A 14,059-nucleotide genomic window follows, 5' to 3' on the forward strand; every position below is an offset into this window, starting at 1 on the left:
AATTATGCGAATACAGTATTAAGCTTCATCAATTGTGGAAAACAGTGATGTTGAAGAAGACAATAATGTCTAACATTTGGAGAAAGGTAATAAAAATAATTGTGGTTATAAATTCATATATATGGGAATATAACCAAAGATAATTGGTATTATAACTGAACATTTGACATTATGACAAATAAACTTTAAAAGTCTTCAACCATGATAGATAGGAGAGAAGATTAAGTTGAAAAAAATAGCCAAATTAGTTCGATTATTCATCATATGATAATGATTTATTATCTAAGTTAAAATAAAGATTTATATGTATCTTCTTTTTTTGGTTTTGTATAAGGAAATATAGTATTTCAATAGATTATCACATATAGTTATAGTCAATCAACAAATATTACATGTTATAATGAGTTAATTGTTTCTTTAAATATCAATTCAAATATCAAAAGTTTCCCAATCAATAATAGAAAAAAGGCAGGAAAATTTTAATGACAGTGTGACACGTGTTTTAAGTCGTTTCTTTATTAGTATATTGTATTGATTGATTGATTGATTACCTTATGTTAATTAATATCTTTCTAATTCTTCAATGTGGATTATACACGACTTATTCTCCAAACCTAGCCTATAATATTATAAATTAATTATAATACTTATTTTATTTACAAATTCTTTATTAAGACCTTTTTAGTGTGATACGACTTAATATGAGTTGATTCAATTTTTATTTTCATAAAAATTAATGAAAAAAAACAATTTTTTATTTTGTTATCTAGTTTAACTCAATTAATTTGAAGGAAATGATATATACAGGCCATAGGGCTATATAATATTAATTGTTAATTTAAAATTATTAATGATAAATAGAATTTGTTAATTTTTATGTAGAGCCTCAAGGGCTGTAAATATCATTACACTTAATTTTATTATATAAATAATTTAACCTGCATATAAAGATCTGTATCATAGTTAGACATTTTCATATATTCTATTAAGACTTGGTGTTGCTATTTCCTACGGAGTATTAAATTATCACCCGTTTGATTTCTAATTTTTAAATGGAAAATTGAAAGTTTTAAATGAAAATTTCAAAATGAAGGGGGCGAGATGGAAAGCTCAAACGTCCTATTCTTTCGGCAACCAATTCCCCTGAATTCCCCCAGTTTGCGAAACCCTTATACCCGAATCAACCTCATTCTCGACTAATTTCGAATCAACTAATCTACCAAATCCATCAATTCAACAGTCTCCTTTACTCGACATGGAGATGAGTATGACTACTACTCATCATCATCATCATAATCAAGTAAGTGATGTTCCAGTTTTTGATTTAAACTATCCCAAAAGTCGTAGTAGTACTACTGGTAATCATGTTATCGAACTTTTAGACGACGATTTTGATACCAATCTTGGTGATGATGATGATGATTATGATTGTATTTTTGTTAAGAAGGAAAAGAATTTGACTCTTAAAGGAAGTAATAAGAAAGACCCTATTTTGATTGACGATCATTCTATTCGAGATACGAAACTTAAAGGAATTTCTTTTCCATTGAGTAAAATTAATCCGATCGTCATTGATGATTCTACACAAATACAATGTGTTGACGATTATTATGATTCTGATGATGAAATTTGTATTATTTCTGTTAGACCTTCATCGTCGTTCTTGTCGTCTAAGAAGAAAATGAAACCTTTTAGTGGTGTGAGTATTACTGAAGTTGGTGAATCATCGGGGTCGACATTCAACTCATATGTTGAAATTGTGGATGAAATTGAAAATATTGGAAGTGAAGAGTTGTTTCTTTGTGAAATATGCGCTGATTCTAAACTTCAAAAGGAGTCCTTTAGGATTAAGGGATGCTTGCACTCGTACTGCTCTAGTTGTATAGAAAGTTATGTTGCTTCTAAGCTTTTAGACGGTGTTTCTCGAATTGATTGTCCGGTTCCTAGTTGCTGTGGAGTATTAGAGCCTGAGTATTGTAGGGGGATTATCCCATTTGATGTTTTTGTTAGATGGGGCAATCTTTTGTGTGAATCGGTTATACTTTCTTCACAAAAGTTTTATTGTCCTTTTAAGGATTGTTCGGCACTGTTAGTTGATGATGGAAGTGAGAAGATCACAATGTCAGAGTGTCCGAATTGCCATAGATTGTTTTGTGCACAGTGTAAGGTTGGGTGGCATGAGGGTGTTGAGTGTGCTGAGTATCAGTCTCTGAGTAAAGATGAAAGAGAAAAGGATGATATCATGTTGAGGAAACTTGCAAAAAGCAATAAATGGCAAAGATGTCCCGAGTGCAAGTTCTATGTGGAGAAGTCAGAAGGTTGCCTTTACATGAAATGCAGGTAACTTGCCCTTCTATCTCCTAAAACTTTCCTAGTGTTTCTATTTATAAGACGGTTGGTATGTTGATCTGAATCTGGAGCACTATATAATCAACGAGAATGTTTGTTGTTTGGAACTTATCTATTAACAAATCCAATCTTTATGCCTGTATCAAATGCTTTTGTTGAAATGGTATATAAACATCTGCTTGGTATATATGTTGTGTGGCTATACATGTGTATCAATGTGCTTTCACCGCGATGTAAGCCCTAATGTTCCTTTCTTATTCTTTGTGTATCTTGGATCTCCATATATAAGCTCCTTTTTCACTTACTGTAGAGTGTGGACTGGCCAAAGACACTGGTTGACTCTATCAACGACTAAAATCTTTCTTTCGAACCAAAGCTCGATTCATATTTTTTTGTGGAAACTTAATTTATTTGTCAATAATCGCTAGATATTGGCTTTTATGGAGGAAAACGTATACTACCTTAGCAACTAGTGGCTATATTTTCAATCCTACATGGTGGGCGGTGGGTTGTTTATTAACAGCATAAAAAAGATGAATTCATGTATGTCTGTCAATTAGTCATATATCTTCCCTCCTCAGATGTATTAGTATACTTTATAGTCATGAGAGTGAGAACTTTAGATGTTACATTGAGTCATTGACATTGGACGACCCATATGGGTCGCGAAAATTTTAATGTGATGATTGTAGATTTACACTTGACCAAGGAGCAGTTACACCATAATCAATCTTGAATATGGTGTGATTTGGCTTCTGGTTCCGGCTATGCACAAGTTAGTTTTTTACAAATATTGGAAATAACCTTTCTTTGAACTGTTTTCTTTTTCCTTTGTTTTTGTTTGTGCTATTCACATTGAACTTCTGTATTACTCAGATGGCATGGAATATAAAGGCGCATGAATCTTAACCTATCTTTTCCCCTTTTTGTGATCACAGGTGTGGAATTGCTTTCTGTTACAGCTGTGGAGACATCAATACAGATCATGCTTACCATTACTGTAAAAAATGTGGGCGATAGACAATAATCTTTGATTATATTGGATAGTGAAATAGTTAGATCTAGAAAAGCAGGTATATTCTGATCCTTTCTTCAATGATATCTGGTTTTACCCATTGCCATTCATTGAATCTTCTTTGCTTACATTTTGTTTATCCCCATGCACCAACTTATTTTCTTTTGTGCCTCTTAATTTAAAAGACAATACTAAGAAAGGTACTCTAAAGTGTACAAACATCTTCAACAACATTCTATTACCCCAATGCCCTTAAGTAGCTCCCACCAGGAGGTTTTTAGGTCGGATCATCTGATGTATTATGTATGGAACCTTATCCTTGTTAGTGATAATAAAGAAGTTGTTTTCGATTAACCCTTGGTAACAAAACATCATCTGCCAACTTTACATATATAAAAAGTGCGCAGTGCACATGATTTAATGAGTCATTTTAATAGTCCATTATGAATCAAAACCAATAACTATAAATATTTGGCCCTTCGAATTAAGTTATAAGGGATATAGACAACAAGAAAACAAAAAAAGGTGAAGTTGACATTTTACCGTATAACTCCATTTGTTTTTTTATCTTACCATTATAATTCCATTATTTTAAGAATATAATTTCATGATTCATCTGTGTAACATTATAAACTCTATTCATTTACAACAGTGTAAAAAACTCCATTGAATATTTGTTGCAAGAATAACTTGAAAAGCAAAAAGAAACGAGGTAGTAGTTTTGTTAGAAAGATCAATAATAATTAGGTAAACCCTACCCTAGGTGGGAGCCACTTAATGGTAATGGGGTAATGAAATATTGCGCTTGTTTTCTTTGTTGTTTTTATCTTTAATTTGCGGTCAAAATAAAAATAAATGTACACATCTTTCTTTTTTCTTGCTCACTTTTCATTAGTTAACATTTGCGCATAAAAATAGTCCATGCTTTGGTGAAGATTTTAAACAAGCATGACATTAGACTTTCTTGTTCAATAAATTGTGAAATTTATGCTTTTTAAGAATTTATTGAGTTCTGCAATTTGTGACTTAGTCTTATCTATTCATATAATCCAAAATGTTAATTGCAAAAAATGCATGTACAACACTATCTTGCAAAATTTTTGCAATTTATGTATGAGGCTTTAAGTGCTTGTAATTGCTACTCCACTTTCCCCCGTAAAATCAACTATGGTATACAATGCATATTTTCAATAGTTTGAAGAAGGAAAACTATTGAAACTACATGTATTTGTAAATATGGTACAATGTCCTATAAATATGGGTTATGACTAATGATGTTTGAAATATTTTGGAAAGCATAAGGAGCATTTTTTTTTTCTTCTATTTTCAAAAGTTTGATCGTAGTTATTAGGTATTGAAGATGCAAAGGGATGCAGCGGGAAGGGAATGAGAGGGGGGGGGGGGGGGGGGAAGACATCGGAGAGAAGATGTTGTGTTGGTAGTTTTGATGGAGGTGGGAGAGAAGTTTGGTGATGTTGTTGTGTTGGTGGGTTTCATAACACAGCAAGGAGAGTGACCTTGGCATCTAGAAGAGAAGGTTCGAGGTTTTAGGGTAGCTGTGCAGCTGTGCCAAACTGCCAAGATGTTGGATCTGCTTATATTATTCTTGATCTCAGGCAGGGCTTGTATGAGAAACCCTCTTTCCTGCATTTGAATGAGAAATATGTTCCTTTTTTCCTAAATATTTGATATGGCTCATATAGGTCTATTATCCATGCCTAAGTAGCTCAATAAATCTGAGTTCAATATGGTTTGGAAAATTTGTATGCCTTAATCTACTTCTCTATCCCTGAGGTTCCGCTTGGTACTTATATATAAATGGTACTTACTACTAAGAATGAATTTTTAGTGTTAATTTTCATGAAATGTGTTATGTTATTTTCACCATAATGAAACTCACATTCTTAAACTCATGTTTTCTTTCCAATCGCAAACATATATCACTCTCCTCCAAATTGGTTATAGAGTAGATAAGAATGAAATTTGTAAAGAATCTAAATGATTAGAATAGGAGAAGTATGATTATAACCTTTTTCAAGTAATTTTCTTTGCAAAATTAAATTAACTTTCAATTATCATTCTCACTATCTAATACGAAAAACCAAATGGCTATAACTATTTTCCTCGTAAGATAGAAATTGCTTTTTTTTTTTTAGTAGTTCAAGCAATAATACTGTGTTTGGATAATAATTTTAAAAAGAAAAGAAAGGAAGGAGAGGAAAAGGGAGAGAAGTGAAAGGAAGGAAAGAAAAATGAAAGATAAATATTCATTGTTTGTTTAGGTGGAAGGTAAGATCCTCCAAATCTTTCCACCATTAGAGAGATTGTAACGTTAACACACTTAATGTTTTCTTTTGAAAATCAGCAGCTTTTTTTTTTTGATATCTCAACAAGAGATCCTTCAACCTCTTAGATCCCTTTCCTTCCTTTATCTCCATTTACTTGTATCCAAACAGTGTAAAAGTTGGACATAGCAAATGAGAGGTGAAATTGACAGATAGAAAAATTATTGTTGGGAATTTTCCCATTACTATGTTTGAATATCAACATTGGAGAGAAAGGAAAGAAAAGGAAGGGGAAGGGAAGGGATGGAAAGGAAGGGAAGAAATGGAACAAAAATAATTTTTGTTTGATTAGGAGGGAAGGGAAGAGAAAGAAAGAGGGATAAGAGTCTTCTTTTCAAATCTTTCTAACTTTAATATTCATACCTTAACAAAAATCATTCATCTAATTCTTCTAAATCTCTCCGCTTCAAATTCCTTCCCACTTATTTTGTTATCCAAACGAGAGATCTTTTATCCCTCCAAATTCTTACCCTTCCTTTTCCTTTATTTATCGAATTCAAAGGGAAGCCCAAAAGTCAAAAGTAGTACACGGGGCCAATTCATGAATACAACTGGACCAAGTTCTAGAAAGAAAACAAGTTCAATCGTAGGCTTGCAGCTTCTTGTTTAGTTTTATGTTTTGAATATGTATTAATTTCATCTACTAAATTCCCTTTTTTCTTGATTCTATTGAACATTACAGATGTCAATGGCTCTTGTTGGTGCCTGGTTTTTTGCTGGACTATGGAGGAACTCAAAGAAATATGTAAGCTATGTTCAGTGTAGGGGATCGATCTAGTAGAATTATGCTGAATGCTCATTCACAAAATTACAACTGTAATTGTCTCATTCTGTGATTTTTCTAGAATGTTTATACGATCATGAGAACTTTTGGAGTCTTAGCCAATTGGAGGCACTAATTTTCCATCTAATTTTATCTATTAGTTTGATCAACTGCTTTTGAGCACATTGTTACGAATAATTAGTTCAAAATTGCTTATTCATAACAAGTTGCTTTAACAGAAATATACATAACATTAGTCAGTAGTAATTGCTAGTTTGACCATGCAATCATATATTTTTAAGCTAAAACTACCGATAAACTAATTTATTACGCACTCCCAAAGTCCCAACATATCTTAACAAGTGATTTATTGATCACTCGTGTTTTTAGTGCTTTTCTACGGTTTTGTTTGAATTTATTAAGCCTGGACATATATACAATCACATATTTAAACCATGGGATCTATTTCTTAATTTGTTTATTTTATGTTTTTCTATTTTATAAGAGAGAAATTTGAGTTTGATTTTTAAAGTATATATTTAAGATAAAATATATTAATATGAAATCTTGTTAGACTCGTCTTGATACAAAGAATTTTAATATATAATTTTTACAAATGTTTACTATATGCACTATGAGATATTAAGATTTAAAATTTGTTTTGAACGTAAAAAATAAAGTGGACAAACAAAAAGGAATGAAGAGAGTATTATGCTTGTTCAATTTAGTTGGAACATAAGTAGAAACGTTTTGAAATAAAATAAGGATGCAACTTTTCTAACACAATTTCGTTTACTGAATTATTCTTACTATTATAAAAAATTATAGGATCGGTAGTTTAAATTTTTATGAAATGTGCCATGTTATTTTCATAATAAGGGAATTTTGGTCATAAAAAAATTATTCATAAAAAAATTATTCATAATTTTTCATTCGCACTCAATATTACATTTTAAATGTTAATGCACGAATGAATTTTATAAAGAAAATGAGATGAATGAAGGAGTATAAACATAACTAGTAAAATTGTCAATAAATTTTCCTATTAAATTTGTACCAATATATTATTACAATTTCTACTATTTAACCAAAGTTAAACAGGTTGCTAGAGCGAACCATTTATAAACTATAGTGAATTGGAGGAATAATTGTAAATTGAATTGAAAATCAACCAAAAGAGCAACCATAAATTCAAAATTAATAATCAAAATGGAGAATAATTGTGAATAGAAGGAATAATCAAAATGCAACAATGATAAAAATTGGAGCAAACACATCATTTTGCAAACACATGAGCTTACAAGGGCTGAATGACAGTACCTTCATTGTTCTGAAAGGCATGTAACAGTTGTAGAGAAAATTGATAGCATTAAATCATTCAAAGAGGCAAGCATCAGACCAACCACTGCTTATAGATATTTGTCTCAAGATGCAGGAGGTGATGGGTACATTGGGCATACACTATCCGACCATATAAACTATGTAAATAGGTAATACCATTAAACACCATTTAATTAGACATGTTTGGAGTCATAACATATTATATTTGGAATTATAATTATAAACAATTGCTCTTATATAATACGATATTTGGTTATATAGCACTGTATAGCTGGTGTTGCTAACGTATATTTATGAAATTATATATAATAGTATTTGACCTTATAATATACCATGTATGGTATTATATTTTCGTCAGGTTAAGGATGAAAGCAATAGAAGGGGGTGATGCTCAGACGGTAATTGACAAGCTGATAGAAGAATCGGAAAAGGATCCCGATTTGTACTATCATGTAATATTGAATGAACAAGGACAACTTATAGCTCTATTCTGGAGTGATAGTATGATGAGGGAGGATTACAAAATTTACGGAGATGTGGTCATATTTGACACAACCTACCGCACAATAATCTCATATGTGGTCCAATAGTGGGGATTTATAATAATTCGAAAACTGTTATGTTTGGGTGTGCATTTATCGCCGACGAAAAAGTGAAATCATTTGAATGGGTTCTTGATCAATTTAAGAAAGTTATGAACAACAAATCCCCTATGTCAATCTTCACTGATTAAGACTTTGCTATTTCAAAAGCAATTGAAAGGTGAAAAATATTTGGTCTTGTAATATCTTACATTTGCTGTTATATAAAACTAAATTTGTTAATATAATATCTTATATTTGGTATTATAATCTGTAGGCTTTTCCATATGCAAAGCATAGATTATGCTTGTGGCACTTGCTGAAAAATGCAATTTCACAATTTGAATCGTTGAAGTCAAATGCAGACTTCAAGGAAGCATTTCATAGATGCTTGATGGGATGCAATAATGAAGATGAATTTAATGAGTGTTGGGATAATATGGTATCCACCTACAAAATGAAAGAAAAGGAAGAATTTTACAAATGGTTGATCCTATATACAAAATAAGACACAAGTGATGTACAAGATTAAGTAAAGACTTCTTCTCTGTCGGGATTCTATCTTCACAAAGAAATGAATCAACAAATAGTGCCATTGGATTTGAAGCAACAAAAACTACAAGTTTGACGCAGTTTTATAGGATTTTTCAGAAAACCTTAGAACGATGGAGGAAAAGAGAGATTGAGGCAGAATTTTACTGTGTTCAAGAACAACACCAACATCAAGTATGCGTATCGTCAGTTTGCTCAAACATGCAGCTAAGGTATACACTGCAACTCTATTTAGAGATTTTAAAAAGGAGTTCAAAGTGGTTATATCGTGTTATGTAATCGAAATCACTCAAGATAATGGGTTGAAAGTATATAGGTAAGTGCAAACTGTTATTTTTTTTTATAATTGGTGTTATAGTATTATTATTTGACATTATAATGTGTTATGATTGGTATTATAATATTATAAAACATTATAATATTTTATAATTGATAAATTGATATTATAATCAGTATTATAATATGTTGTAATTGGTATTATAATATATACTAATTGGTATCAAAATGTCTATTTTGTTTAGGGTGTGGATGGAAGATACGAAAGAACGTCCACAAACTGTTGTTTATATGAACCATCAAGGAAACGTTAATGTTAAATGCACGTGCAAAAACTTTGAGGAATGTGGTGGTTGTGTTGCCACTGTTTGCGCATACTTCATAATCACTCGATAAAAAATCAAAGCAAAAATCAAAGCTTTTACAAACAAAGAAGTTGTTTGAAAACCTAAAAACAGTACAACAAATACCAAAAAATTAGCAAAAATCAAAGCTTTATCATCATTCATGGAATAGCAAAAAATGGTGAAACATTGAAAGAATTTTGAAAGAAGTTTTTTGAAAACCTAAAAACAATACAACAAGTACCGAAAAATAAACAAAATCAAAGCTTTATCATTATTCATGGAATAGCGAAAAATGGTGAAATATTGAAAGAATTTTGAAACACATATCTTTAATGAACCGATGAAGATGTATGAAAACCTAAAAACAGAACAAGAAATACCGAAAAATAAAAAAAATCGAGTATTTTTCATGCGAAAATGGAGAAATATTGATAAAAATTTGAAAACCATACCTTGAATGAAACGCAGAGATTGAGAAATTTGCCGAGATAAGGAAAATTGCAAGGGAGAATAATCGTGAAGAACAAACAGGAAGATTAAAGGATGAAGATTTGGGAGAGTAGAACAAGAAATCGGGCATATGAAGGAAGAAATTAGTAATGTCAGGAAAGAGAGTAATGAGGATTTGAGAGGAAGTTAGAAGTTGAAAGGGTGTGACATGACTATTCAGGACCCGCGTTTTTCAAACAAAGCAGTTACCTTAATGATAGAATTTTTTTTTTAATTTTGAAAAATTGGGTCGGCCCAAATGTAGCCGTCTATACTATAGACGGTCTCAACCAAGAATTTGTGATACTATTTTACTTCTTTCTTACAAGACTCATGAAAACAAACACACCCTTAAATTGTGATTAAGAAGGGTGCTGCATGCAATAATTTCCTAAAAATATATAGTGAGGGGAAAGTTCAATGCTTAATTTTAAAAAATAGATAATTCAAAATGATAGTGAAATATGGTAAGAATTGCTCCGCACAAAAGAGAATAAGGCCAAAAGCTTGAATGGGATTTAATTGGGGAAGAAATGGATTCACATGTAACACCCTCAGAATAGGTCGGACTTTTGAAAATATCTTTAATGAAAACATGAACCAAAACCTACTCATGAGAGTGTTACCGCCACATCTATTTCTAATAAAATAGATGTAAGGCTTAACGACTAAGAAATAACTTAATAATTTTAAATCCAACAAAGGGTCTTACAACATAAGAAAAGACTGAAGCGTAATTTGTGTCCATATAAAATTTAAACAACCTAAGGTAAAATTTAAACTGAAATACGACTCTAATAAAAGCTATATTTCTAAGTGATCCTCACTCCACGATTTCCACGTAATCAATAACCTGCAACATAAGAATGCAAGAAAAACAAGGGAAAAACTCCCAAAATCAGGAAATTGAGTAATTCCAACTCCATCCCGTAAAACGATTAAGTTTGAAAATGATTTAAGAAAATAAAATATAATCAAATTGAAAACAATTTTAGAAAATAATATATAGCTGAGTTTAAAAGAAAAACAATTTCAGAAAACAATATGTATAATATAACATAAACAAATTTATTAATTTGATAATTAATAATGACAAACACATAATTAATTTTTAATTTGAGGGAACGAGAACGCCAGTAGGCCGAGGCTTTACCCCTATACCTACTTCATCAAGAGGTCGTCACCCCAAATAATTCAAGGCCAGCAGAGTAGTCTCAGGGAACCCTAGTGTGCACACCCCTTCTACTTGGATCACAACAAATAGAAGGAAGACCAAACATCGTATCAAGTATCAGAAATAATAATACCTTTTCGGCAGCTATACTAACCAAACAGGGCAACCTGTTCATCACCCTTATACTTGGATCACAACAAATATAAGAGCTTTATTTCTCTCGTGTTACACTTTACGTGATTTAATATATTTTAATAATTAATCGTGTGCACACAAACATATAATCAAACATACCTTATACATTTTATTCTATGATCATAAATTTTTCCCAGTAAATATATCTCAATAATATTCAATTGCAATATTAATATCATAATATTTTCCTCCCAAATTCAATCGCATTTAAAAATCATTATTAAAATAATAATATAACTTTCATCAAAATAATAATATTATAATTATTTCTCTTTCAAATTAAATCGTATCTAATTTCGTAATAAAACAATAATATAAATTTTATCAAAATAGTAATTATAAATTCAAGTTTGATAAAAATAATAGTAAATATAATTTGTGAATATATAAAACATAACATCATATAAAATAATGTCATATAAAATCATGCATCCTATTAAACACATTAATTATCACTTAGCACATAATACTAACGGGATAGTCCTAATTAGATGGACATTGAGAATTACCTTGTCACGCGATCCTAGACAACGTACGCTCCTAATAATCTCTGTCTATGAATCCGCTGTCTTTAATATCGAAATCTTGCGTTTTCTCGACTTGAATTTTTAAGTAAATGGGAGATGGAGGAAGAGTTTGTAGGAGAAAAAATAAGTGTGAGTAATAATGTGAATAAAATTAAGGGTAATTGGTTTAATTTATAATAGGTAAGTGAGGTTGGTTATAAGGTTTAGAGGGAGGGGTGGGAAGTTATTGTTAATGGGGAGTTATGTTTTCTTTTTTTTTTTTTTATTTATTTATTATTTTTTTTTCTGAAATATATTTATTATTATTATTATTATTATTATTATTTATTATTATTATTATTATTATTATTATTAAAAAAAACGGATGTTACATCACGTGCTGTGAAGATCAAGATCGTCCGACTGAGCCAAATCTTGCCATGGTGATGTGGTAACAAGTTTTATAAGATTATCGTAATGTCTAAATATTAGCCAAAATTATGAGATATTTCTTTATATGGTTAAAAGCACGATTATTTTACATCTTTACAACACAAGAAATATCGATTCCTTTTTCTAAAAACCTTTACAACGTGGCCGATTTAATGCGATGTGCAACCGAGATCCCAATGGTGCATGTTATTGGCAACGTATGCTTCATAAGGGGAGGCTAGCATGGGGTTACTGTCCGAGTAGGGAAAACTGTCTAGGGCATACTTTTCTTGCTTTTCTTCCTTGGTTCAGTTGGCCTTTGCTTTACCCTAATTACCCAAAGTCAAAAAGGTGTTGTGCCTACGTTCCAATCATATTGGCATAATTGGCAAGCTTCACAACGTAACACCTATAACAAACCAATTTGAGCCAAAGGTAGATTCAGCGTAACGTTACCGAGGTCAATTATCATCACATAAAAAAACTTGTATGAGTGACACAAAAGGGACACAAAATAACATAGTAATAGAGATGAATGTTAGGGACAAAATATGACATAATACACACGCATTAATGTCGTATAGTATTACACTTCTGTATTAATTTTAATTAATTAATTTGGTTTCAGTAACTAAAAAAATCGAAATGTTACAAACACTAGCACCAACATCCACGCCATCATCAACCACATCTCAATTCAATAACATCAACACCAACATCCAAATTATTCGGAATGTCGTCGGTGGGTCTTCTTATGAGGGGAAATGGAACAGAAGATGAAGAAGGTTTGAAAAGAGCGTATGGGGAATAGGGATGGCAATTCGATGTAAATTCGACCCTAGTCTGACTCGATCTAAGGAAAATAATCCGATTCGAGTCTAAGAAAAAAGTTATTCGACTCCAACTCCGTCTTTACGATTCGAGTGGACCTTGTTAAAAATCCGACACTTTAACCCGACTCTGACCCTGAAGGAAATCCGACTTTGAATTTGACTTTTACTCCAATATTTTGTTTCCTTTAAAACTCTAGACATGACTAATTCAAGCTCTCTCATACTAATTGTAATTTTAGATTTTGAAAAACTACTTGGTATTTTTATTTAGATTAATCAATTAAAATACGAAAAATCAGATCAAGAGAAATAAAATACGCCAAATCAAAATGTGACAAAATTTTGTTAAATTGTAGTATGATGACTATTTCTCTTGTTAAACTTGAATTCAATGTAATATTTTTTTTTTGTTAAATTGTATTTGAAAAATATATTTTGTTAACTTTGTATGCTTTAAAATCATTAGTACAATATTACAACGATAAAGTTTGATAATAATCTGACTCCGCATCCGATTCCGTTGGAGGTCCGAGAGTTCGAGTGGGGGCAAACTTGGTATATGCATAATCCGACTCCGAGTGGAGGTGGATTGAAAAAAAAGTCCGACTATTATCTGGAGCAAAATCGAAGTATGTATAATCTGAGCCGAGTCCGATCCATTACCATCCCGTAATGGGGAAGAAATATGTATATCCTTGTGTTTGGAATCAGTAGAGAACCGCTGGCATTGTGAGCATTTAATGAAACGTTAACAATGTGAGTGGCTTTAGAGTTGTTCTATGAATAGAATTGCTCATAATCTGAGCTGAGGGTTTTCACTTGGACAAAAAGATAAAAAAATTCACTATTTATCTTACGTGG

At 31.3% G+C, this 14,059-nt stretch overlaps 1 protein-coding gene across 2 annotated transcripts; it reads left to right on the top strand.

The window, feature by feature from the left end:
- Positions 1-975: 975 nt before the first annotated feature.
- LOC130815386 (putative E3 ubiquitin-protein ligase ARI6) lies at positions 976-6,642 on the top strand. Of its 2 annotated transcripts, XR_009042565.1 has the most exons (3): positions 980-2,340; positions 3,288-3,422; positions 6,392-6,642. XR_009042565.1 is itself a non-coding variant. In XM_057681845.1 (2 exons), the coding sequence occupies exons 1-2, from the start codon at positions 1,256-1,258 to the stop codon at positions 3,367-3,369; spliced, it is 1,167 nt and encodes a 388-aa protein (XP_057537828.1). In that variant the 5' UTR covers positions 976-1,255; the 3' UTR covers positions 3,370-6,642. The 2 variants fall into 2 exon arrangements, 1 of the variants encoding a protein (XP_057537828.1); XM_057681845.1 differs by having other exon boundaries at positions 976-2,340; positions 3,288-6,642.
- The last annotated feature ends 7,417 nt before the right edge of the window (positions 6,643-14,059 follow it).

This window comes from Amaranthus tricolor, chromosome 6, assembly GCF_026212465.1.
Source record: "Amaranthus tricolor cultivar Red isolate AtriRed21 chromosome 6, ASM2621246v1, whole genome shotgun sequence".
NCBI lineage: Eukaryota > Viridiplantae > Streptophyta > Magnoliopsida > Caryophyllales > Amaranthaceae > Amaranthus > Amaranthus tricolor.

Bases quoted from the DNA above. Each gene is read 5' to 3' on its own strand.
- LOC130815386 (XM_057681845.1), top strand. From the start codon at position 1,256: ATGGAGATGAGTATGACTACTACTCATCATCATCATCATAATCAAGTA. The intron at 2,341-3,287 runs GTAACTTGCCCT...TTGTGATCACAG, and splicing joins TGCCTTTACATGAAATGCAG to GTGTGGAATTGCTTTCTGTT.